Genomic DNA, 27,120 nt, shown 5'->3' on the forward strand with positions numbered 1-27,120 from the left:
ACTTCGAGCGCCTGCTTTAGGTCTAGAAAGGCCAGTGCATAAGGGTCTTCTGTTTTTTATAGTTAGGAAAACTTTATTTACGCTTCACAAACCAAATTTAAAGTACCCAAACATTACAAAGTCTAAAGCTATAGTTATTGTTATACCTTAAAATGATCATTTACGCACAACCTTTAAATTACTCTTTAATTATTCTTTCTATCCAAACAAACTTAAACTCCACAAACATTAGAAAGACTAAAGTTAGAGTTATACCTTTAATTCATAATTTATGCACCACCTTCAAAATATTGCAACTGGAACACTGCCAAACACAGTATTGTGAGCTCGGTAGCCACACTACAGTAATTATAACCCATGCCATCTCCAAGCACTGCTTATACCCTTTTATATTAAATCACCTATACCATCTGAAATTGCAGCATTCATAACAACACTTATGACATTGCAAATCACATCATTTGTCAGAACACAGTGCATGGTAGAGTGGTGAGCTGTCACGGCCAGCATGGCTTGCGGTTGAGGGGGCGGGGTGGGCGCTGGTTTTCACGTGGGGTGGGGTTTGGAAATAAAAAACATATCGCGAGGCCGGGTCCAGCGTCTTCTCTGCTCCTGCTCTCCTGCCTCCGACAGGAATAGGAAGTAGGCAGCGTTGTGATTGGTCTGAGCACCTTGACACAGTGTTCAGCCAGGGGCTGCAGGGGTGGGCATGTTCTCCATGCATGCGTTAAGGCAACCTGCATGTAGAACAGGGAAGTGTGCATGACTGGCCTGGGCGGCTTGGGAAGGCCGACCAAACCGTCATTGCACACTTTAGAATGTGTAAATCACTCCTCCTCTGCCCTGCTCGGAGAGCAGAGCAGCCTCACCCGTTCGCTCCCTGCACAGCAGCAGGACACAAACACAACATCACAATAACTCTAAGTTATTGTCATTTTATGTTTTTCACTGCTTAAAAGCAGTGGGGCAATGCCCCTACGCCATAGTGGAGAAGCCATCCCTGGTGGTGAATTTCTTTTTACTATTGGTGAGTGTGGGGAGTGGCCACAACTTTCTTTTTTTTCTGAAAATCTTTTAATTTTTCAAAAAGAACAACATTAAGTGGTGGTCACACACAAGGCATATCATTATTACACAATATACATATATGGAATACACAGGAATCAAAAAGCTGGCAAATCACATTAAATCATGGGCGTACGTCCATTTCCCATTTTACAGAGATCATCAATCAATTAGCTCGTCAACAGGGGTAATCATAGAGGGCTCGCATATGCTTCTCCTGTACTCATTCCATTTGGACCACACCGCTACCCACTTCCTCGGACATCCCCTGGCCACATATACTGTCTTTTCCTGAACCACTAAACCATGCTCCAATCCATGTCTTTCTGCCATGCGCTGAGTGTTGGTGGTGTGGCGGACCCCCACACCCTTGCAATATTCCTCTTCGCTATCGCAAGGCCCAACGTTGCCCACAGTTTGCCTTTCGCTGGGAGGTCCGAGGGCTCCCAGATGTTAAGGAGGCACCTCTTTGCCTCAGAGCGCAATTAAACCCCCCACACTTCCCTCATACAATTAAGCACCCGAGTCCAATAGGTCTGTATCTCCCGGCATTCCCATAGTATATGTAGAAAGTTGCCTACCTCCCCACACCCCCTAACACAGAGTCCATCATCGCTTCGCCCCATCAGGACTAGCCTGGTACCAGAGATGTATACTCTATGCAGGATCTTCAACTGGATCAAGCGCAGTTTAGCCAATATTGCTATTTCTTTGGGGGACGCCAGCGCCTCTTACCATTCTTCATCGTCAATCTCAAGTCCGTCTGTCTCCCATTTCCCCCTAAGGGCTAGTAGTGGATCCGGAGTATGATTAATGAGCTTTATGTATGTGAGCGATATGGCCCTCTCCTGGAGGTGGCCATCCAGTAGTCTATCTTTGAGTGGTAATGACTCCGGGAGGTGCGTCACGGGAGGAATATTGGCCTGAAGTCATAAGGGTCTTCTTGCTGCTACTGTGCATTGATGATATGGGCCAGGTAACACAGATTGCGAAGTGTATTTCTCTTCTTTATAAAACCTGACTAGTCAGTATAAATAAAGTGTGGGAGGTACTTGAGTAACCTTTGCTCTAATACATGACTAAAGATTTTTTTGATCTACATTCAATATGAAAGCGGTGTGTAAGAGGTCACTTTCAAGGAAGAAGCTTACATACTTGAGAGTAAGGTCATCACAGAGGGATTCAAGGAGAGGGTTTACCCCAATTGGGTGCTTAAGACTGCACTCTAGAGAGCAGCCGAGATAGAAAGGATTCAGACGATCTCTGAGAATCCTTTGACTGGGGAGGACCAGGAGGACAAGACTAGGATGATACTTACATTTAGCTCCGATGCACAGGCCGTTCAAAGGATTGTCACTAAGAACTGGGGGATTCTAAAGAATGATGCAGTCATTGGAGACAGGATCCCTGAGAGACCCAGTATCACGTACCTCAGGGGGAGAAACATTAGGGACATACTGGTACAGAGTGACATTACAACTTATCCACCTACTGGGATGCAGGGCCTAGAGGGTTTTTACCCTTGCGGCCACTGCAAGGCGTGTATGTACAGTAAATGTCACAAACAGGTGAGCCACAATGGGATCAGGAAGAACATCACTAAATTTCTTACGTGCAGTTCTGTTTTCATTGTATATGCCATGGAATGCACATGCAAACTATGGTATATAGGAAGCACTACATGCATGGCCAAGAAGATAATTTTGGAGCACAGCTGTGCTATTACCAACTATGATCCCAAGTACCATGTGCCCGACATGTTAGAGAGAAACATTTCTCCAATGTCAAGGAGCTTAGTTACATCATCCTAGAACAGGTCCAAAAACCCCCAGAGGTGGGAACAGGGTCCTAAAATTGCATCAGAGGGAGTCTAGGCTTATCATTGACTTCCAAACCAAAACCCCAGGAGGTCTGAACCAAGAAGAAGAATGATCAGTACAACTCAAAGAATGAGTGTATTTATCTTTGTTTCTGATTTTGCCCTGTGATCTCAGCTCATTTTCTATAATCCATGTAATGTTTTTGTGCCCAAATTGTTAGAAATGTGGTTTATAGTTAAAATGTCATTGTGTAGAATAGGGTCAGGTGACTCTTGGTTTGAAACTTTGCATTTTAATTTTGTTTTGTCTTCTCTTTACTTTACAGGAGGAAAGGAGGGGGGCCAAATCACCAGCACTCACCTCACACAGGCTTCCTACCCTTTTTCTCTTCTCTGTTTTTTCAGAGAGCACTGCGATGAAAAGTTATGACAGCACGGCCAGTTTGGGCGGTAATTTCATGCACGTTGGACTCACAGTGAGACTTTTTTCTGCTTCAGCAGTATTTTCTGAGGTTGCATAGGACTACTTGATTGAAGCCCGTGCCCATTTTGTTAGCCCGTTCCTTCTTGCTTTCCCTTATCCCCTGGTTGTATATGTGTTTCTATTCAGACCCTTTCTGGGACTTGCCATTACTTGGGGATATGGCTGTCTGTCTCACCTTGGTTGACTTGGACCCAACCGTTGGATACTATGGACATTGGGTAGGTGAGTACTCATTTTTTCTGACACTTGAATGGGGACATTGATTATTAGGCACTTGCCATTAAAGGGGTTAGTCATCTGTCCGCCCCAACTGACTTGATCCTCACTCACCTGCCTAATATCATGTTTTTGCATTGTATGGTTTTATCTGGCACTTGCCTTGGTTGGGAGCTTGTCTCTCAACAGTATCCATTTATACTTAACTGGATCAGTTTGCCTACCCCGTTCTGTACATGTACGTGACAACATTTGTGATCATTAGGGACTGAGGAATATTGGACGTACAGGGTGGCCACTGTCCTTGCGTTCATTGATTTGAGGACGTGTTTGGATACACTAGCAATGACATTGTCAATGTAACTTTATTGACAATGTCTGACTACCGCGACTCACGCTTTACGCGGTAGTTACTTGACATGGCTTTCATGTCTCGTCATCATGGGAAGGCACATTATCACTTTTGACTGGGGCAATTACCTCATTTGTGATATTTTTACAGCGTGCAAACATTAATATTGCTTTATCAATTGGGGGCACCTGCGTTACGGGGATACTGGACATGTACGTTTTCCTTGTATCTTAAGTAGATGTAGTTACTTACAATGAATGAATGAATGAATGAATGTTGGATTTATAGAGCGCGTGGTTACCCTGAGGCGTCCCAGCGCTGTACTACTGGGGAACCCGTCCTGGCTTTCCCTGTGAGATGGTCCCTTTACTGGACACCCCCAAGGTGCAGCCAGGCATCCCCGGCAGTGATGGGGCCGGAGTGGACATTAAGCAAGCTATTGCCCAGAGTTACAGCGTGGGACCCCATGGTTAGAGTGGCGCTGAGGCGAGATTAATCGGGCGGGCTGACATTTGTCCTCCACCCGGCTACGTCGGGAATTGAACCCTGGTCCCGGGCCGACCTCTGCCCAGGGTCTGCCGCCTCTAACCGTTGAAAATTGCAAAAAACACAGTTGATGGACAGAATGTAGAACAAAGTCATACATTCACCCCAGTACAAGGATCTGGGCCTAAATCCATCGTTTTTTTTGCACTCCACACCACCCTGGGTTAGACACTGGCTATATGCAAATCAGCTCTGACCCTGTGCCTCATGGGAACAGTCCAGTCCGAACTACCAACTTTCCCAGACCGGAATCAAGCATCCAAGGGCCGGTTTCTGGCTATCAGCCTTCATCAGCCTTCATCAGCCTGGATAGCTTGACTCCAGTGGTGTGGAGAGCCTGGGACTCACGTCTGAGTGTACCCAGCACACTCGGGGTGAAAATTGAAAAAAACACAGTTGATGGACAGAATGTAGAACAATGTCATACATTCACCCCAGTACAAGGATCTGGGCCTAAATCCATTGTTTTTTTGCACTCCACACCACCCTGGGTTAGACACTGGCTATATGCAAATCAGCTCTGACCCTGTGCCTCATGGGAACAGTCCAGTCCGAACTACCAAGCCATGTCCTCTAACCATTGAGCCAAACTTCTCCAATATGTGATTATTCACATCATTGATGATACGATAACATAATATGCATCCTTTTAAGTTTAAAATATCTTTTGTGTCATTGTGTCGTGATTATATGTGTATTTACACTGTTCTAAAATGTCTGCTATTTGCTTTGCGACAGTCCTATCTTGATGTTTACCCTCAAAATACTATTTACGCTGTGCTGTGACTGCTGTTCGTTTCACATGAATGAGCCTCGCATGAGGTGAAACGCGTTGTGAATTAAATAACGGACACCCTCACGATCGTGCATTTGTCTGTACTAAGAGTACGCTGATTTCATGGATTTTTGTAGAGATTGTTAGCCGGTTGCTCCACCGGCGTGCGTACCACTTTCCACGGGTCTTGTGGAGTCCGCTAGGAGCTCTTTGCGTTGGGAATAAAATATAATATATATACTTACCTAATTATATTTATGATTATTGTAATAACTTATAAATTGTTAAAAAATATTTTATAAATTATAAATACATATATACACATACAATATTAATATAAATAAAAATATCAAAAATATATATAACAAATTAAAAATGTCTTATACAATACATTAACTAAAACAGTAAATATTGGATAGTGTAGGGGTAACAATTGCTATTCCCACTCCAGAAAGTGCAAAAGTAGGGAAAGTGTTGGATAGCGTAGGGGTAAAAATTACTATTCCCACTCCAGAGAGTGCAACAGTAGGGAAAGTGTTGGATAGCGTAGGGGTAAAAATTACTATTCCCACTCCAGAGAGTGCAACAGTAGGGAAAGTGTTGGATAGCATAGGGGTAAAAATTACTATTCCAACTCCAGAGAGTGCAACAGTAAGGAAAGTGTTGGATAGCGTAGGGGGAAAAATTACTATTCCCACTCCAGAGAGTGCAACAGTAGGGAAAGTGTTGTATAGCGTAGAGGTAAAAATTACTATTCCCACTCCAAAGAGTGCAACAGTAGGGAAAGGGTTGGATAGTGTAGGGGTAAAAATTACTATTCCAACTCCAGAGAGTGCAACAGTAGGGAAAGTGTTGGATAGCGTAGGGGTAAAAATTACTATTCCCACTCCAGAGAGACCAACAGTAGGGAAAGTGTTTGATAGCGTAGGGGTAAAAATTACTGTTCCCACTCCAGAGAGTGCAACAGTAAGGAAAGTGTTGGATAGCGTAGGAGTAAAAATTACTATTCCAACTCCAGAGAGTGCAACAGTAGGGCAAGTGTTGGATGGCAGAGGGTAGCATCTAACATGCTTATCAATTTTTTTATTAACTAGCCAATTAATAACTAATTACTTTATTATAATTAATTTACTTTCCACCCTATTCTCCTATAAACCCACAACCCACTCCCACAAAAGAATTACATAATTAATCAAATTATCAATTAATCAAATGTAATTACCAATTAATAATTAATTAACAATGAATTAATTGTCAATACTAATAAACAAAAATGAATAATTACTGTATTCAAATAAATTACTTCCCACCCTATTCCCCTATAAACCCACACTCCTAAAATAAATTAACACATTTAATATATTTATCAATCAATTCATTCATTAAAAATGATTACCAATTAATAATTAATTGCCAATAAATTAACTATCAATACCACAAAATACAAATTAACTATTACTTTATTATAATTAAATTACTTCCCACCCTATTCTCCAATAAACCCACAACCCGCTACGGAACTAAAACACAAAATGTATTTTAAAATATTTAATAATTTCTAAAAACTATTATTCAATTAAGTATAATTAAATTACTTCCCATCCTATTCCCCTATAAACCCAAAACCCGCTACGGTACTAAAACGCAAAAATTAATTTAAAAAAAAAGTAACTTCTAAAAATGTAATACATATATTCAAAAACAAAATACAATACTTAACAAATAATATAGAACACATACATATAAAATACATTCTAAAATACATAACACTAAAATAAATATCGATATTATTAACAACAATATTTTTGCAAACGATATTACTGACTTTGATATTAACAAACACGATATTTCTTACCTTCAGGTTGATATTCTGGTCACCGATATTCTTGATGTCGATATTCTGTCCCTTCGATATTTCCAACTCAATATTTCTGTAGGTCGAAATAAAAAACTCGATATTTAGACTGTGCACCAGTGACATCATACACCCTTTGACCCCGCCCCTAAGGCATTATGGAGTTGACATATTGAAGGACCTGTAGACCTTCAAACTGTTTTTTATGTGCTGTCTTGTGTGTGGGGGGCAAAGGGGGGAGAATTGGAAACTACAGAAAGTAAACAGTCCTGTTACAACCATTTAGTTTTGAGTACTGCCATTAACACCCCTAAGATCTGGGATAGCAAGATTAGAGCCAGGCATGGCAAAGAAGTGCCTGGGAAATCAAAGAGCCATGCATGAGAAGCAATTGCTAGCCCTGCCTGCCACAAATGAATGGCCATGGGAAAAAAGTGCATAGAAATTCCTCCCATTTTGTTTAAGACAAGTGAAAGTCAAAATCACATTTTGGTTTTAATCTTTTTAGGGATGTACACACTTAGGTCTTCATTACGAGTATGTCGGAGTAGGGTATTTACCACACATAGTATATACCATTATCCCAGGGTGAGCTATTTACCTTGTGTAGTAAATGCCTTCCATTCTAAGTTTCCAAAAGTATAATGTGGAGTACAGAGCAATCTCCCTGCTACCACTCCTGGCCAAGGTCTTAAAGAAAATTATCAACAGACACCTCACCGAATATCTCAACAACCACCAATTCCTCTACACCTTTACGTTTGGCTTTGGACTTAACCAAAGCACGGAAACTGGCCTTATTGCTGCCATGGATGACAACTGCATGACTCTGGACAGAGGAGAAACTAACCTCACCATCCTGAACCTTTCCCCAGCATTTGACAAAGGCTTCCACCCGACCCCACTGCCTCCTCACCCAACCACTACATGGCATAGGAATCCAAATACACACATACCGATTAATCTGCTCCTTTCTGATTGGAAGGCCTAGTCAGTCAGCCTGACACTGTACACCTTGCATGCCCATGCCCTTATCTGCAGAGTCCTGACCCTGTTCAATGCATAAATGATCTATCCAGCTAGCATCATCCGCTCTCACAATATCAACGTTCTCTCCTACGCTGCTGACATGCAACTCATTCTTTCCCACACAGACAAGACGCCCAGCACCCGGATGAACTTCAATCCCTACATGACCGAAATCGCCCTCTGACTAAAGACCAACAGTCTAAAGCTGAAGACTGACAAGACATAAATTGTGATCTTCAGGAAGAGGACATCACTATGAGACTTCACCTGGTGGCCAACAGAGCTAGGACCGACCCCTTCCTTACACCCCCCAACCCCCGCCCACTCACACTAAAAACTAACAACCTCAGACTCATCATTGACAGCAAACACGACATGACCGCCCAAGTCAATGCTATCACCGCCTCGTGTTTCCATACCCTGAAGATGCTAAGGAAGTTTCCTAAATGGCTCCCAATCAGCACCTAGAAAACTGTGATGCATGCCCTGGTCACAGGCAATCTGGACTACAGGAACACCCTCTATGCTGGGATACACAAAAACTCACCAGAAAATTGCAGACCACTGCAGAAGTCGGCATCCAGAATCGAACTCAACCTCCCATGCCGCACACACACATCTCACCACACCTGAATGCGCTCCACTGACAACCCATTCGGAAATTAGCATTACATAATATAACAAGCAGACTTTATTCTTAACACACTAAATTCTACATGTTTTGCATTTTTTTGCCCTGCCTTTTCCAATGATAAATCTTGACATGTTTGACAGTGGAAAGCCGCGAGGGTGTGATTATTATGAAACAAATCATAATTCCGACCTCTGTGCAAACATGTTTGTCTAATTATGAGAGCCCCAGTTTCCTATACAATAATTAACACACACGATAAAATCGACCCTGAGGCGTTCAGAGTTTATCATGTGCGATAATTATGGCCTATTGCAACATTGGTCCGCCAAATGGGGAATTCCATGTGCATTTTTGTGCTTACTGCACCAAAATCTGCATATCTCGGTACTTTACGGCAATTTTGGCAGGTTTGAGTTGTTGTTATGTATTCGAAGATGCGCATTCTCTTACGAAAGTGCTTACTGTGTGTAATGAAATCTCCACAGCTCATCACTCCTGAACGGGCGGTAAGAAAAATTACGCACATATCACAATTTTTCGCGCCTTCTTAAATGAGGCACTAAAAGACGCAAATATGGCCAAAAAAGATCCGCTGCTTTTACCTTTAGCAGCGAAGGCAAGTTTTATGACACAGAAAGGCGTAGAGGGATTTTATTCAACATCCCCCATATTTTCTCTCTCTGGATAGCACACAGTCAGCTCGCTGCTGAACAATCCCGGGCCTGTGCTGCTAGACTGAGAAAGCCACAGATCTGCCTTGGCCCTGAGCGGAGAGACGTCATGAATTCCTGCGCTTGGAGTTTGCAGGAAAGCCCTCGGCCCGCGAGATGGAGCCGCTCCAAGGGTTTCCATGGCAAAGGGATAAACAGGAGGAAACAGTGAGGGAATCCCGTTATTTTACAGCATTCTGACTATAAACACTCAACGCGGGGAAGGAAGTGGCCTTTCCCTCTCTAGTAAGGCAGCTCGCGCGCACTGCAGGACCCGGATCAGTCCATGTAGCTCGCAGGGCACGCCGGGTGCCCCTCTGCGTGTCCCAGGTTGAAGAGGGGCGCTTCTATGCGGTAAGCGGCTGACTGCTGAACATGGTTCAAAGAAGATTTCCTTTTTCTTGCCTTTGAAGCCTTTTCTCACAAATGCACAGAGAAGCTGCCTGCAGGTTGGTGCCCTACCATCATCTCAACATGCGCTCCATGGATCAAGGTATGACTTAGCTAAATACCTCTGGACGCTATTACAGGTGCTGGCATGTAACTTTATTGTATGACTGTCATGCTGTGCTTCCCTACGGATATTTTATTTCAAAGGGGAACCGAAGCAAAAGACTATCTTAAAAATGTGTTGAATATATATTCTAATATGTGTTTATCAAGAATATCTAAAAAATATTTATTGATTATTTAAATATTAGTTTTAGCAAAATCAATTGTTCCTCGTTGCTCCATATATCCGTCCACTCATCCTCCCTACCACTGCAGCTTTAAATTTATCTAGTCACTTCATCCATTCAACCATTCAGCCATTTATCCTACTATTTCACATGATTTATCCATCCATCATCCATCCATTCATTCACACATTGACTATTAATATAACCATTCGTTCTACAACGATCATACAACCCCTTCATCCACTCATTAATCCATCCATCCACCCCTACTACACTTCTCCATCCATCCATTCATACATCGGCTTATTCGTCCAATCATCCACTCATTGAGCATCAGTGCATGCTATTATCCTACGACGATCTTACAACCCATTCATCTTACAATCAATACATCCATCCACCCATTCATCCCTACCACTCTAATCCATGCATCTGTCCATTCATCCATACTACACAAGTCCGTCTATTCTTCTTTATTATATCCACTCATTCATACTACATTATTCCATCCATCGATCATTTCATATAGTCATTTATTAAACCCATCCACACATCCACAGTTACAGTTTTTTTGCATTTGCAAATTCTTAAGTATGCACTCATCGCCCGGCAGTCTCTTACTCTCGCTCTCTCACCCCATCTGTCTCATAAAAGCACACTTGCTCACGATATTGCCTCCCCAGCTTTCTCTTCCCCTTTTCTTCTCTCTCGCCCTGAATGTATTGCCCTGTTCAGTATGACACCCCCTTATATTTGCTTCTTCTTTCGCCATTCTCTGTGTCCTGTCTCACGTTATTCAATAACACCAGGTGAACATGTCTTTGAGTGTGAACAGATCAGTGTAAAACTTGGTTTGTTGACAGCCCCTTCTTGTGACTGTTCTGCCTTGTGTACACAGCCGGGCTGTAATGGTATACATCTATATTAATTTTTGTTTGTGGGTCTTTCTGCCATTCAGCTTGGTATCATGGCGGTGAGTGTAACAAAATGTAATAGATATTTCACTGATGCGTCCTGTTACACATCAACCATATACAGTGCAAACGTTTAAATAAAGGACTCCGCGTTACGCACTAAAAGTGTTTGATTAATCTCCCTCAGTGACAGGATGCCCAAGGCATGAACGTCTCAGGGGCGTGGCTTAGCTGTCAGTCATTGGGCCGGGAATGGAAGTAGGCTGCTTGCGCGCGGCGCGCGGCAGGGTCATCTTTCAGCAGGAGAGCCCCAGATTCACGTGACCGAGACAGTCTTCCCTATGATTTTCTTCAGGTTTTTGAATTTTATCATGTAAATGAGAATTGCCTGTAAACTGAAGAGTTCGTGTTAGCTGGGAAACATGAGATCATTCCTGGTGGTTAGTGAGTGACTATAAACCGTGGCACCACCCTTCGTAAAGACGTCATAGTCTTGATTTAAAAAAAAAATAAGGCTGCAGCAAGTGGTAAACCACATTAATGATGTTTTCCATCCATCCGAGAATATTCTGTATCCCTTCAGTACTTTCTAAAAAGCTCCCATATTTCCCATGGTGTATTGGGTGCAAGAATGAATTGTTATTGTGTTTTTCAGGGCTTTAAGTGGGATAAAAAAAAAACTGGAGGGTCTCTCAAAGGGGCGTGGGCAATGTAATTTAGGGCGTGGCTTAAAAGCACATGAGCTGAAAATCTATGCTTAGTTTAATGTGCCATTACATCCAGATATATAATAAAGCAAGTAACATTACACTTACAACAAGCCAGTACGATTGGCTTTGTCAATGGTTGTTAGTTGCATAAGATAAATAGGCACCAACCATGCCTTCGTAGTATAGCATATTGAAAAGGCTTCAGTTTTGAAATGGTGGGACTGTGAAAGAACTATAACGAGCCCTTTAAAGTTACATCAAAGGAAGTGAAGGGTGGCACTGCTGCCGAGCTAAGATGTATTTTTTGATGGTGAGGGCAAAAAGGGAGAGCACGATAAGGACCTGTGTCAGCACCTGCCAGTGCTGAGCACTGGCAGGACCTAGCCCACTTAAATCCCTGATGTTCTTTAAAAGTATTAGTTTAGTATTTTTTAGCTTAAGAATGTTGATCTCTGGGAAAATGCTGATTGCTTCATCTACCATTTAGACAGATGTATTTACATCAGTACATTGCTAGACACACCTTTGACAATAGCCAGGGGGCATAGCCCTCCCTGGGTTGAGCAGGAGCAGTGGCACTGGGTCTGGTGGCTTTAGGGGTCTATTAAACTCTATGGCAGCCAATTGCTACCCAACACAGGGTCAATTTTCCTTGATTGCACAAGGGCCACTGGCACCTTTGCTCCTCTGCGGGTGGTTGTGGCGGAATTCTGCACATAAGCCCATTCTGCATGTCTCTGGCCCTGTCCTCATTACCCCTTTCCTTGACCATGCTCTAAATACACCTCAAGCCACTGGCAAGATTTATGGTACCATTACTGATAAATGTATCGGAAGTGAATGGAAGTCTATTTCACCAGTTCCAAATTGATTCGACCTGATCCAATTAATGCATACTGTTTTTGGGAATTGTAGTAATAATATAAGCAGGGTTCGCTGGAATGGGAGGATCAAACTATACCACAGGGTTGACCTAATTATTTGACAAAAAAATGTGAATTATGCGGCGTAGTGGCGCACATTTTGTGATCATACTACTTTACTTTTTATTTTATTTTTTACATATGCTAAAACTGTCTGGTCAAATGTTTCTCCTCATTAGTTCCAGTTTATCACCCAAATACAGCAATAAGCAACAGAAAGGTGACTTGCCAACCTTTGCAAAGGGCCTTCCACTTTGCTGCAACTCTGGGAGACGCATTTTTTGTAACTTTGTTTCAGCGAGAAACATTTTTTTTGGTTAAAATCTGCAGATTATGCAGCAGATAATGGATTACGTGATGCAAGGGGCAATTCCAAAATTATGTGGAAAATGCAGCAACAGCAAAATCGCATAATTCCAGTGGCCCTGCATATATGACACAGAGACACAATGAAAATACAAACTGAAACATTGACACGTTAGGCATCAGTGGCAAATTCAGGAAGAAAACTGAATGATCTAGAATTTTCTCCCAGCTGCTCCAAATGATGTCTAATCCTCCTTTACAACAAAAACTGGATCCAAAATACAGTTGCAGCTGGCCATCTACAACCATAACTCCTAGACCTAATTGTTCTGTAAAAATTTGCTTAATCTTCCAAAGGTAGCCATTACTGGAATGGGGTAACCCAATAAGGTTCAAGGACCTGGGTAGTCAATGTTATACAGAAAACAGTGGTCCTAACCAAATGAATTCTTTATCAACAAACAAAGTATGCACATAGTTAATTGTTTTAGTGAGCTTCTTAGATTAAACTGCTCTGTTGAATCAATCAAAATTTCTTCTTCCAGCAACAAACACAAAATATAAATTATAAAGTACCCGACACAAGCCAACGATTATTTGAAAAACGTGTGGAGTTTAATAAATTACTCCATTTAGACTTAATATTTTTATATACGTTTATACAATTATATACATTTTTAACTAACGGTAAAAAGAAGAGCAATCGGCTTCTAAAGGAGTGCAAGAAAAAAGAGAAAAGACAAGGAAGTGATTGTGAAAGAAGGGTGTCAGCCTCAAAGGAAAATTGTGACAAGTGAAAGAAATTTAAACAGTTCCGATATGTTGCAGCTGTATTAAAAGATTCAGCTTGTTTTTCAAAAGGCCACAGTTGATTACTACTGTTTTTTCATTTATACAGTCATGAATGACATGTATAATGTTTTGCTGAAGGGTGGTCCTATTTGCACATGACAAAGGGGGCGTCGACGTTTCGACCCGTCTTTTGGTGCAAGGGCAAGTTGGAGCCTCGACCTGCGGGTCTTCCTCAGGACAGATGTAGCACACGCTTTTTTACCGTAGAATTCTCAAAAGTGTAACCCACAGATTACTAATGGGTGGCCTCCGTCCTCCTGTTCCGGGATGGACGTATAATATGGATGACCGTGATGGACCACCCAACCCGGGTGGTGCGGCGTCTGTGTTAGGTATTCCGAAGATGATAGACACAATTCAAACAGGACGTCCCCGGACACTTACGTGTCGGGCGTCACACGAAATGGACTTGGGATCCTCCAGGTGTTAGAGTAAAGTCCCCGTTCCGTTTTTTTATAGCAACGCGGAGCGCGTTTCTCCTCGCGTTTACCGCCGCCACACCGAACCGCTATGTCGGATCCAGGCCTGTTAGGCCAAGGGCAATAACAGGGGCATCGCTTCAGGGGGGTGTTTGGGATGTTACACCCCCCTCCCCGTAATACATGTATTTTCCAAAAAATAGTTGGGTACAGGAGCTTTCAGTCGGGTATGGTGAGGTGCCTGTGGAATTTCACCAGTAATGTTTACATACACACAGACACACACTCTCTGTTTTGAATGTTCTAAAAAATATTGGGTATTATACAAAATATTGTGTTGTCTCTCTTTGCACTCCAACCAATCCACTTTCCTCCCCCTTTCCACTGCCTCTTAGGCTCCTCTCATACACTCTGCTTGTTGAATAATGTATTTAAACATTATTTGCCAGCCTGACTGTCGTAAAATCTGAAGGACCCCTCTCTCCCAATCTCACTGAGCATTACTGGGCATTAAGTATCCCTCTTACTGAGCTTGGGTATGGATTCTCAAAAACTAAGCAATGCGGAACAGACTCCAGTGTGCAATACGAGGAACTGGATGGAGCCCCACTCAAAGTCGCCCTGTCCTTATCTCCCGGGATAGTTTTACAAATGAGCAAGAGAGTTGTTTTACTGCGCTTGAGGTTTCAGATGTAACTATCCCCAAAAGTTGATAAAAGTATAAAGTCAATCAATCAATCAGTGACACTTATAAAGCGCGCTACATACCCGTGGGGTCTCAAGGCGCTGGGGGGGGGGGAGCCGCTACTGCTCGAACAGCCAGGTCTTCAGCTTCTTCCTGAAGGAGAGGTGGTCTTGGGTCAGGCGCAGGTCGGTCGGGAGGGAGTTCCAGGTCTTGGCGGCCAGGTGGGAGAAGGACCTTCCTCCTGTAGTCGCTCTTCGGATGCGGGGGACGGCGGCGAGGGCGTGGTTGGCTGATCGGAGGTGGCGTTTGGGAGCGTAGAAGTTGACTCGGCTGTTGAGGTAGCTCGGGCCTTGGTCGTGTAGGGCTTTGTGTGCGTGGGTGAGGAGGCGGAAGGTGATTCTTTTGTTGACGGGGAGCCAGTGAAGGTCTCGCAGATGTCCGGAGATGTGGCTGGTTCGTGGGATGTCGAGGATGAGTCTGGCTGAGGCGTTCTGGATCCGCTGGAGTCTCTTCTGGAGCTTGGCGGTGGTCCCGGCGTAGAGGGCGTTGCCGTAGTCCAGTCGGCTGGTGACGAGGGCCTGGGTGACGGTCTTCCTGGTCTCGGTGGGGATCCACCAGAAGATCTTCCGTAGCATGCGTAAGTGAAGACTTATGCCAGTTGGCGAAAGTTAATTCATTTTCTGGCATGTAATCAGTGACTGTAAGCGATTTCACAACCGTTGCTAATGAAATCAAAGTTAAACAAAATATGTCTGCAGTTTAAAACTAAGGATGCAGGCAGAGTAATCAACAAACATCCGATTTTTCAGAAAGGAATAGCGTTAGCATTGAATTGCATAGAAGCCGTTCCTATCCCCCCTGTGAATTCTTAGGTAAATGAAATATATTTGAATAAATAACATTTTCTCTCTCTAACATCCCATCTTTAACTTCACTGTAGATGTTTGGAAAACAGCATCTACTTCATTTTAATACATAATAAGGTATTCTGCCGAAAGTGGATCTTCTAACATACCCACCAGTTCCTGTGATGGAAGTCTGCATAGGAGCATACTGTACAGACCTCGGCTGTTCACATGCCTACCTCAACTTATCTTTCACGTTCTCACTGCACTACCATCCACTGATGGGCCCTTAGATGCTTCTGCAGATGCCTTTCATTATTTATTTATTTTTCACAAAAGTTTATTTAATCAAACATTTTATACACAAAATACAGAAATGTACAAATACATTAAACTGTTCCCCTTATTAAATTTAAAAAATAGTTGGGTATCGGAGCATAAAGAATCAATTTTTCGCGAAAACAAACAACACTGTTAGATTATGTTTTTTCCATGCCACCATTAGCAATGACCATACCTAGTATTGAAACAGTATTGTTTTTTTTTTCTTTTTCTTTCTCCCATTTTACACAAAAGGAGCATTAATCAAATACAAACAGCATTAAAAAAACGACAATTCATTAATCATAACATCCAATTATTCAAATTTCATCCCTCATTCAATTCCCATCACTGTCTATAATTCATTACAAAGCCGTTTTCTGTTCCTCTAGGGCAAAAAAAAAAACAATTGATCATAAGATAATTAACAAGACAGCAGTATGACAGCTAATTTAGACTTTCATTATTTTTAGGGGAAATTCCAGTAAACCAGTTTCAGATGGTTTCTAGTGGGTCAGATTGCCATGTATGAATTTTGGCTATTAGGTTGCCATGTCCACTGGTCAAAACAATTCTATGTATTCCATTTCTCATCTTGCTCCTGTGCTCGTGTTTCCTGCTCTCCCTAATATGTCCTACCTTCTAATCTATAGTAGTAATCATTACTACTCTTCCTGATGTAAATAATTGTGATCTGTAATGCATGTTATTTACTTTGTATGATTTTAAGTAATCGAATAAAGTGGTTTGACTGACTACTACTCTTAGCAAAGGGAACGTGTATAAATCTTCCTACTTCACTAATCATGGCGTTCTTCATGATTCAGTCCTGGGTCTTCTATGTCTCCATGCACATCTCTATGGAGGTACAAGTAAGCCTAGGTATGATCTGGCTTTGTCTGGAGACTCTGGACTCATCAGTTAGCATGAGTCCTGTGGCCACAGTGAGCACAAGACCAGTGTGGGCACACTTACTGACCCTCAGTTAAGTGCCCTAATTGGGAGCATGCACCAAAACCCCTGTTCCTTCAGTTGACTTCTGAATGTCGTGAGGATGTGGCCTAATGGCCAAAGCTGCTGATTTTGGAGCTGGGAAACCAGGTTCGAGTCTCGGCTCCAAATCCTTTGATTCTGGGTAAATCACGTAATTTTCCCATGCTTACCAAAATTGAATGTGTCCTCGTGTAATGTAACTGGTGCTCATGTAAAGCGCTTCAATACTTTCGGGTCGAGTTTGTGCTATATAAAACTGCAAAAAAGTCAATAGAAAATAAACTACAGTTGATGTAATATGTGGCTTCTATGGTTATTTCAGTTCAGGAATGCCAAGTAATAAAGTGCAAATACATTAAATCAATGCCCTGTTTTCCACAAATCTGTTGAAATAATGACTGCAAATATCCTACTTTTAGAAAATGCATTAAACTGCATTTTGTACATAGAGACAGAAGGATAAGGAATTCAAAAATGCCTTTACCTTTCAAGGGATTCTGCAGAATAAATAATCAATTTCTGATACTTTACGACTCGTCTGGCATTCATTTCTGTATCATTACTTCTAGTTTTCTGTGTTGTGCCAGTTCTTGGTGCTTAGAAGGCAAGAAAAAAAGGTGACTTGAAATAATGAGATTCTTTCTACATTATAGGGCTGATTCCGATTCAGGAAAAACCGCTCGAATAGCCGTTCGGAGCATTTTTCCCGTACGAATCGTAACCTGCAACGTCCCCCGTACGTACGACGAAGTACGATTCGTACCAGGAGCCGTACTCCGTACGAGTCGTACAAAGACCGTACGACTCTAATCTCCATACGATTTTCCCTTGGAACCCGCTGTACGCGACATCTGTATGGTTTGCGGCTGTTTTTTACGGCCCAGCAAGTACGATACGTGTCGGGTACGCACCGTACAACCCTTTTTCTACGGGAGCTGAAAACAGCCGTAAAAGCAGAGTTTGCACCGAAACAGGTACGGAACAGCTCCCCCGGGTATGGTGCGTACCCCCCATGATCGCAGGGGTACAGTGCGTACCCCTGCAATCATGGGGTGTACGCACCATACCCCATGTACGATGGGTGTACGCGCCATACCCCATGTACGATGGGTGTACCCATCGTACATGGGGTACGGTTTGTACACCCATCGTACATGGGGTACAGTTCGTACACCCATCGTACATGGGGTATGGTTCGTACACCCATCGTACATGGGGTACGGTTCGTAAACCCCATGATCGCAGGGGTACGGTGCGTACCCCTGCGATCATGGGTTGTACGGACCGTACGGTGTGTATGTGTGCTTTTCCATACGACTCGCCCTTACCTGACGTGGACCGTACGAATTGTGTCCTCATACACCGGTCCGGATGGTACTCGTCAGGTCGTATGGCATGTGTACGAGTCGTATGGTTCACGGTTTCAGCCTTGCAATACGTATGGATCGCGATGATTCGGACGGATTCAACTAATACGGATCGTACTACGCGACTCGGACGGACGGGTACGATTTGTACGGAGAGGGCTCCGGATACAAATTGTATGGACGTTTTTTTTCCTGAATCTGAATCGACCCCTATATGTACTCAATTGTACCTGAAACGCAAGAGGAAGGAGTTAAGTACATCTTGGCGTTTCCAACTCACCTCAATGGTCAGGGAATGGACCATAAGTGTAAACCCTCATGGCTCGAGGAAGAGTGGATAATCCCAAGAATCACCATTCATTATTCTGTGCCCTCGCAGTCAATATGTGCCAACTAATTTTGAATTGTGAAGGTGTTTTAGTATGCACTGGTCGGCAAAATCCTGCCAGCTACTTAATTGGGAACCCCTAACTTATTTCACATTTTTCTCTAGTTCCATGAAAGAATATTGCAGTGTACATTTAATACCTTCTTGCTGTGGGTAGCTAGATGGTGCCCCTTGACCAGAAGTTAAAGTGCATTAAAAAATTAGAACTGTGATCTTGCGTGAAATGGGGTGAACTCAGTGAGGATGTGGTCCACCTGGTCAAAGGTGTGGCTAAAAAAACAACAAAATATTCTGTAACTGTTTTGCTGGTCTTTCATCTTCAGATAGCTGACTATAAACGAATGCACACCTTATATAAAATATAAATTCAATTTAAATTAATCAGTGGGAAATGCACAATTTTATGTTACAAAAACATCTATTAGGTAATGTGATCACTACAATTGACATGGGACCCGATTCACAAAGGTAAACTTAGACGTTTGGTATTAACTTTGGGAATTCACAAAGAGCATCTACGAGTACTATCTTTATGTCTAAATTCATTGATTTCTATAGACTACACTTTCTGATTCTTTTAGCAGTGATATTTTGACTTGTGTATGTTGGATATATTGTCATTTTGGTCTTGTTTTATTTAAATAAATCTAGGCTATTTTTCTAAACTGGCATGGACTCCTTTTGTGGTGTTTTCACAGTGTTACTGTGTGTGTATGCACATTACCTCTGAGATAAGCCTGGCTGCTTGTGCCAAGCTACCAAGGAGGTTATCTTAGCTGTGTGACTCCCTTACCCTAACTAGAGTGAGGGTCCCTACTTCTACAGGGTGCAAACCACGGCCAAATAGGGACCTCATTTCAAACATTGGTGGTCATCGGTGAGCATAGGACTTGTGTTTGTACTTTACCTACAGTGATTGGTGTACACTACTCCATATCGCAGACTATTGTGTACCAACTTACTGTTGTCTCCTTTTTCTCTCAAGTGGTCATTTTTTAAAATTTAATCCGCTTCATCTATATCAACTTGGAACTCTGTGTGGTTGTTGCACCAGTAAGACCTTTACAGAATGGAAATTATCTTCTGCACCTAAACAATACTGAGCTGAGAGTTTTCTGCAAGGAGAGGGGGCTGACTGTGAAGATGTGATCCACAAGACGGGATCTTGAGACAGCCCTGCATTGTTATGAGGAAACACACTGGGTAGCAACACTATCAGATAACTCTAGGGAGGACTCTGCGGTGGAGGACCCCTCTGGAAGTATAAAGGATGTAAGACCTTGGAACCTCCTGGAGGATCCCCTGCCAGAGTCCCAAGTGGACACTGGCCCTTAGATGGAAGCATAGGAGAAGAAAATATATTCTGCAAATGCTCCAGAGGAGAGAGGGGAGCACACATAGAGGGAGTCCCTTTATGGATCTACTGCTGAGAGCAGTATCTCCACACACATCCTGTCCCCTGAGGAACTCAAGGTCAGACTGGCTGAGAGAGACCTGCAGCTGCAGCTGGCTCAACTGGCTGAAGTAGAGAAAAAAGCTGAGGCTGGCCATGCCATAGTAGAGGAGAGGAGGGCTGAGGCAGAGAGAACCTTAGCAAAAGAAAATGAATGATTTTAGCTTATGAGCTGAAGTTGAGAGAGCTGGACTTGGATGCCAGGAGAGGTGAGCCAGCACAGATGGTGACAGCAAAAGTACCATGACCAGTACTGAAGATAAAAGTCCATCCAGAGACTTGGAGCCTGACTTCAAAGAGGGGGTGGCATACAGCAGGGAGTTCGGGTATAGTCAGCTCCAGAGGTGCACAGGGTCCCTGGGGAGAATTGAGGAACTGGCCTGAGGAGTCATATTCTGAGTGGTGGCAGGGACACTCTACTGGATCTAGATGGGAGTGACAGTGAGAGGTATGCTCCCATGGAGGAAGCCCTGGTAGAGAAGTATGAAGTCACCCCAGTAGAGTGGGGGTTGTGTTTCAGGGGCAGTATGATACTTTCTCACCAGTCTTTGGAGGACGATATGGAGTTACTTTTTCAAGGCACTGGATGGTTGGCTGAAAGGTAGTAAGGTGAACACATGTGAGGGGCAGTGCAATTTGATTGCTGGAGAGCATATGTTTAGTCACAGTTTTCCGGAGATATGCCAACACCTGGTAGAGAATGAGTTCTATGACCAGAGGGAACTTGCACTGGAGGCAGACCTCTGGGTGAGTGCCAGAGTATTTGGGATGGCATTGGGGAGTGATCCAAAGGAGGTTGGCTCAAGTTTTCCTCATCAGAGTGAGGTTCATAGTAGCCCAAACAGGTCCAAGTGTAGTGTGTTGGGTAGAGTATCCCATGCCCCTTCTCAGAGTAGAGGGAGTGGTGGGGGGGGGGCAGGGGCGGGCAACGGGAGCTGAGGTGTCCCCTGCACATCTTGATGGTCCATCACTCGACTGATGAGCCTTCCTGAGCTAGAGTGGTGGGAGGGGTTGACACTGACACCTGAATAGGCTGTGCCTCTCCTCACACAAAGGGCAGGGAAAGGCAGGGTCTTGAGCACTACAAAATCTTTCCTTTGAAGTTTGCCTACTTCAGAGGCTGAAAGCGGTACAGTTACTGGAACTCTGACAACCCAAACTCAGAACACTTATGGACAGAGGACATTGTGCCATGAAGATGAGCTGGATTCAGTAGGAGGGGCTGCCACTCTGCCTGTTGCTTTTTTGTGCTGACCTGCTGCTTGTTGCTATTGTCCTGGAAGTGAAAGGACTGAACTTTCCTTTCTATAACCTGCTTCCAAGGTTCTCAAAGGACTTAAGTTGAGCTTGCCTCCTGTTAAGAATTTTCAAGGCCATCAAAGACTTAACCTGCCAGTGCCTGGGCTCTTCTGCTCAGAGTTCTGACTTGAAAAGTGGTGCCTAATCCAGTTCCTAAGGCCCTTGGAAATGCAACCTGGTGATCTTCAGGAGAAAATCCATGCATCAACTCCCAGTGTCTATTTTTCGATGCATCGCTGTAAAAGATCGATGCATCCCGCTGCCTGCCCGAAGCATGGTTCCAGCTTGATACATCGACAACAGCCTTTGCAGCAGCCCCCTGCTTTCCATCACATCATAAAAAGCACTGTGTCACTGACATCTGTGACACCCACTCAGACTCTTGCCTCGCCGCTGTCGCATCAACGCAACATATTTGCATTTTGAACACATTGTTCCTGGGTGCTGAGACTTCATTGGCACTGCACCACAGTAAGGAACCACGGCTACCTGTTCAGAACCTGATGCATCACCTCTCTTGCCAGTAAGGAACTGACACATCAAACCCGAGTCTAGCAGTAAGGAACTGACGTAACACCTCCTCTGCATAATAAGGAACCAACGCATCGCTTTGGTTTTCCAGCACCTCACCTTCCCTGTGTCTTGCCTTGTCTTTGATTTTTGAGGCATCTAGGGTACGTTGTGCTAAAATGAATGCATCCACTGATTTCTATGGACTGAACTTGCTTAATCTTTCAAAAGGAATATTTTAACTTGTGTATGTTGATTTTTTTCATTTTGGCCATGTTTTATTCAAATAAATGTTGGCTATTTGTTTCTAAACTGGTGTGGACTCCTTTCACCGTGTTTTCACTGAGTTACTGTGTATGTGTGTACAAACACTTTACACATTGCTTCTAAGATAAGCCTGACTGCTCGTGAGAAGCTACCAGGGGGGTGGTGAGAAGGGGTTATTTTAGCTCTGTGCCTTCCTTAACCTGACAAGAGTGAGGGACCCTACTTGGACAAGGTGCAAACCACTTCCAACTGGAGACTCTGTTTCTAACATGTAACAAGAACGAAAAATGTGCTTGGAAGAAGTTCCCACATAGTGTATATGAAACTGAGAATTTTGTTACATGAGATGGTCCTGCAAGTGCAAATTCACAGAGTAAGCGATGCTATGAGTGTTGGTATTTCAGATAAACCTCAATGATCTGTCCATGCTCCTTAAACAAGCAATCTGCTGGGACCTTGAAAGACTGAATATATTTAAAACTATACCACCCCTGACATCTCACATAAGACGACTATTAAATTCCCAGTTAGTTGTAAATTGTGAAGGATGCTTGTGTTATACAGGAGAATCATCAATTTGTGTGACACCACCAAACTCATTCACGTTCTTCTTCTAGACCGTAAGAAAGAATGTTGGCAGGTGAACTCTATACCACCAAGACCAGTTTTCAGCAGATTCCTCTAAAATACCCACTGATCGACTTTGTAAGTTGCCAGTGAAAGGTCTGATGAAACCAGCACAATTTACCTGCTTTCATTTTGTGGTCATGACATAGGAAGACCCATGCAGACTCATTCCACACTACCAGTAAAAGCCTAATAAATAACAAAGAAATGCTGGGTTTGAACCAAGATAGTCGTCTGTTTAGTAACTGTACACTTGTGGAGTTTGATGATAAATGGTAAGTTTGGAAATAAATGATCATTCGGGTGATGAGAAGCACTGACAAATAAAAGCTAGGAAAGAATGGCACCAGAGCCTTCTTAAGGTGGGTAAAAACTCTCCCTTTTAAAGTTAGATTTTTGATGGTACAATGCTCTCAAACACTGTATACTTCTTCAGTGAAAACAAGTGTTGCTCTCAATTGCATCAACAAATGTGATTTTTGCCCTGAGGGGAATAAGCAGATGATTTGCTACCTTACTAAAGGTCGCTTGATTTCCTGTAGATATGGATCACATAAGCATTATTCTCGTCTGCATATATTTCCACACAGCATTCAGTAGTCCAGACCTGGTTTAGTCACTAGGGAATCATGACGTAAAATCAAACATCCAATGTCCAAGACCTCCAGGGTACTACTGCAAGAACCTATGATTCTGCCCATTGTTTTTTGTTAATGTTTCTTCAGATGCAGTGTCTTGGAACATTGTTATTTATATATTTCTGTTTTCGTGTACTCTTTCAGTATTTCTGAAAATGGTTCTGGTCAAGGATTTAGGAGTTGCAGATGGTACACATTTGTCGCTACTATCATGTAGATGAGTGTTGTGAATAATGCAGGTGCATCATAAATCTAAGTGTGAATCTGGTAGCACTGCGACACCCAGGGACTAAAAACTTTAAGCCTTCAGATCTCCTGAAAAGTGACCTAAATTATTGGACTCACTGAAGTCAACTGGTGGCGTATCAGGTTGGTTATTGAGCAGTGGTATGCCGTAAAAGGATGGGGCACCCAGCAAAATGTGAAGGGAGGGGCCTGAGTCTCACATATCTCCCAGATATCCATTGACCTTGGAGCAGAATAGGGCCACTTTGAATGATTGGGGGCCCCGTAAAGATTTGGGGTCACACTGTGAACAGGGGCTCTACGGGATGGCGTTACATTGAGTCGATAGTTTAGAATCACAAGAAAGGGTCTGCCTTTCAAATGAATGGTAGTCTCACTCACATGGTTCCTCTTTAGGGTACATATCTAAATTTTGCTCCAAAAGTGAAGAAGAAGAGGAATTCTACGACAGTGTCACTCTTTGTTCCAGTAATGGCAAACACTCTGGCTTTGAATCTGGGGATTTATGTTAGACATGGGAGCAGTGCTGAGTGTATCCACCTTTGAGGTCCCTTTCTCCTTAGGTTTCAAGAGAGGGGGTTTTCTTTCCTTATGGTCACTAACAGAGATATTGGTAGCCGTAGGTTTGGAGTCCTTCACCACAAGTGACTTTGTGTGGCATTGTAAATTCCAAAAATGATTTTGCGTAGGGGCTGCACTACATAAGTGACACAACCTTGATGCAAATTCATAATAAAGCTTTCTCTCAGTTACAAGGATGAGTAAAATAAAAAACGCGTCCAAAGCTTATACCTTACATATGTTATGCTCATGTTTATGTTTATGTTATGCATATGTTTATACAGATTTTTGTCATTCTATTACTGTAAAGCGCTCTGCTACCTCCGGGTCTTGACAGCGCTATAGAAAACTTCCTAAATAAATAAATAAATAAATAAATAAATAAATAAATAAATACATTGTCAGGGTGTATGCTTCTGAAATCTCTGCCATGCAACAGTAGAGGAAAAATGCTGATCACTGCTTAACTGTTTTTAGGTTGTCACAGAAATGGTTTATTTGTGATGGTTGAGAGGAGAGGGACTCTGAAGCAGTTTTTTTGTAAACGTTAGTAACCATTTTACTTCAAAGAAAGTTTTACAGTATACAATTTGTTAAAAAACACAAAAAGAGCAGTCACTTACCGTTTTTCTCTGGATCCCTGCTCCAAGGCTGCTAAATGCCAGGGTTATCAAAGGCAGACAAGTCATGATTCCACCTCGTGCCTATTTTCTATCCACCATCTTACAATTTCTGTCACATCATCTTGCTCTTGCAGGCATCGGCGCTGGAAGTAGGGGTGCCTGGGGTGCTGCAGCACCCCCAAAATATTCATGCTGACGTTCAGAAGGTGAATGAGCAATTAAATGCCTTTAAATGTTGATTTTATTTCGTCACATTTGATGTGCATTTAAGGACAGAGGTAAAATGGCAGGCTTTATCATCAGCCAAAAATTGATGCTTATTCTTTTGACTGATTGGTGTTTACTTTTTCTGACTAAAAAGTGAAAGAACTTTTGTAAAGTGAAATATTTGACAGTCTTACTGGGGTACAGCGAGCGTGAAAGGAAAGGCTGGAGGATTGTATTCTAGCACACAATAAAATGTAAATATCTGCAAATAAACTTCACAAATATTTCAAAATATAACAGCAGATAGGAAAGCAATAATGAAGCACATTTTCCTGCAATTCTGAAGTGTGATGGAAACACATATTTTAATAGCATCAAAACAAATCAAGACACTTTTTTGGTAATGCTCAAATGATAAATATATGCTGAAAGCCAATTTCCTCAAACATCATCATTTATACATCATATTTTTTTTACCAGTAAAACCGGAGGTCTGTGCTAATTTAGTGGTATTTAGATGGAAAATGTGAAGTCCATAAGTGACAGTGCGCTACCATACCATGTTTTATTTAATAATATATACGCTACAGTATTCGCAACAGTTTGCTCCAAAATGCACCACTGGCTGCATCCAGCACCCTTACCACTCTCCTGATCAATGGGAGTGTATTTGTTTCTACACTTATTCTTTGTGTGACGCTTTGCTTTTTCACAATCCCTATGACTTCAGTGATATAACATTGATGTCAGCAACACCAGTCTGAAAATTATTTTAGTATCACTGCTTGTAGGTTCATTTTCACTGGACTTTCTCATTTTGTCACTGTTTTAATCGCGTTCTCTTCCTCCCTTTCTTTCTTTTCTGCCTTTTTCTCTCTTGTCCTCAAGGTCAAAATCTGATGATGGAAAATAAGTTCTGGTCTCCACAAATGAGTAATGTTGCCAACCATCTTCAACCAGTAAAAATACTATCCAAAAAGGGTAAAGTGTTCCATGTCTTGCCTAAATTAAGGTGATATGGCCATACTCAAATGTCATATGTGGGCTGTTCTGAAGTTGTAGGTCAAGCACAGAGACGAGAAGAGGCGCCTCCCATCTGACTTTGAGTAGCTTGCACTATTCCTAAAAGCCAGGCAGTGACCAGTTCATAAGCAACATCTTGACCTCCACAAATTGATGTTTGTGGAATGGACAGCACATTTCACAATAAATTATACATAGGGGGATATTTACAAGGAAATGGTCTGGTGTGGTGCTGCACGCAATTTAGCAGCTTTGTGCTTCGTCATTTCAAAAAATGCACGGATGCGACGTACTTACAAGAATATGGTGCACCCTTGTGTTCTCCTTTGTGCTACAAAAAGCTGCCTAGCACCAGCACCAACACAGACACCATTGGGCCATAGTGGAAGGGTGCGTGTGTTGCAGGAACGATTCCCTGAAACGCAGGCACGCTTGAACCATGGTGCAAGTGTGTCTGTGTTGCAGGGATGATTGTTCATGTGCAGGAAGAGACACCTTCCTGCACATGAACCAACCTTAAAGGTGATTTGCTGTTTCTATGTGCACTGCAGAATGCAGCACATATAGAGCAAAAACAAGCAAAGAGCTAAAACGAGGCGAAATAATAGTATTTCTCCTCGTTGCGCCAATCTAACGCCCGCTAGTTCAGGGACATTAATTTTGGGATTGCAAATCTGGGGCAGTGTCGAGAAGCAATGGGTGCTGCGGTCGAACACCCACAGCAACATCCACTGCACGCCCCTTTCACGCAGATACCTGCAAGAAAAGGAACGATATC

The 27,120-nt window shown here is 42.8% G+C and overlaps 1 protein-coding gene across 1 annotated transcript in view; it reads left to right on the forward strand.

Annotated features, from left to right (window-relative positions):
- Nucleotides 1-9,715: 9,715 nt before the first annotated feature.
- NFATC2 (nuclear factor of activated T cells 2) overlaps nt 9,716-27,120 on the forward strand; it is a 348,132-nt gene continuing 330,727 nt past the window's right edge. Inside the window, exon 1 of the mRNA XM_086932454.1 lies at nt 9,716-9,978. Within this exon, the coding sequence (XP_086788580.1) occupies nt 9,912-9,978 (67 nt within the window). The 5' untranslated portion in view covers nt 9,716-9,911. The remainder of the gene's footprint in view (nt 9,979-27,120) is intronic.

Source organism: Lissotriton vulgaris, chromosome 7 (assembly GCF_964263255.1).
Source record: "Lissotriton vulgaris chromosome 7, aLisVul1.2, whole genome shotgun sequence".
In the NCBI taxonomy this organism is placed as follows: Eukaryota; Metazoa; Chordata; class Amphibia; order Caudata; family Salamandridae; genus Lissotriton; species Lissotriton vulgaris.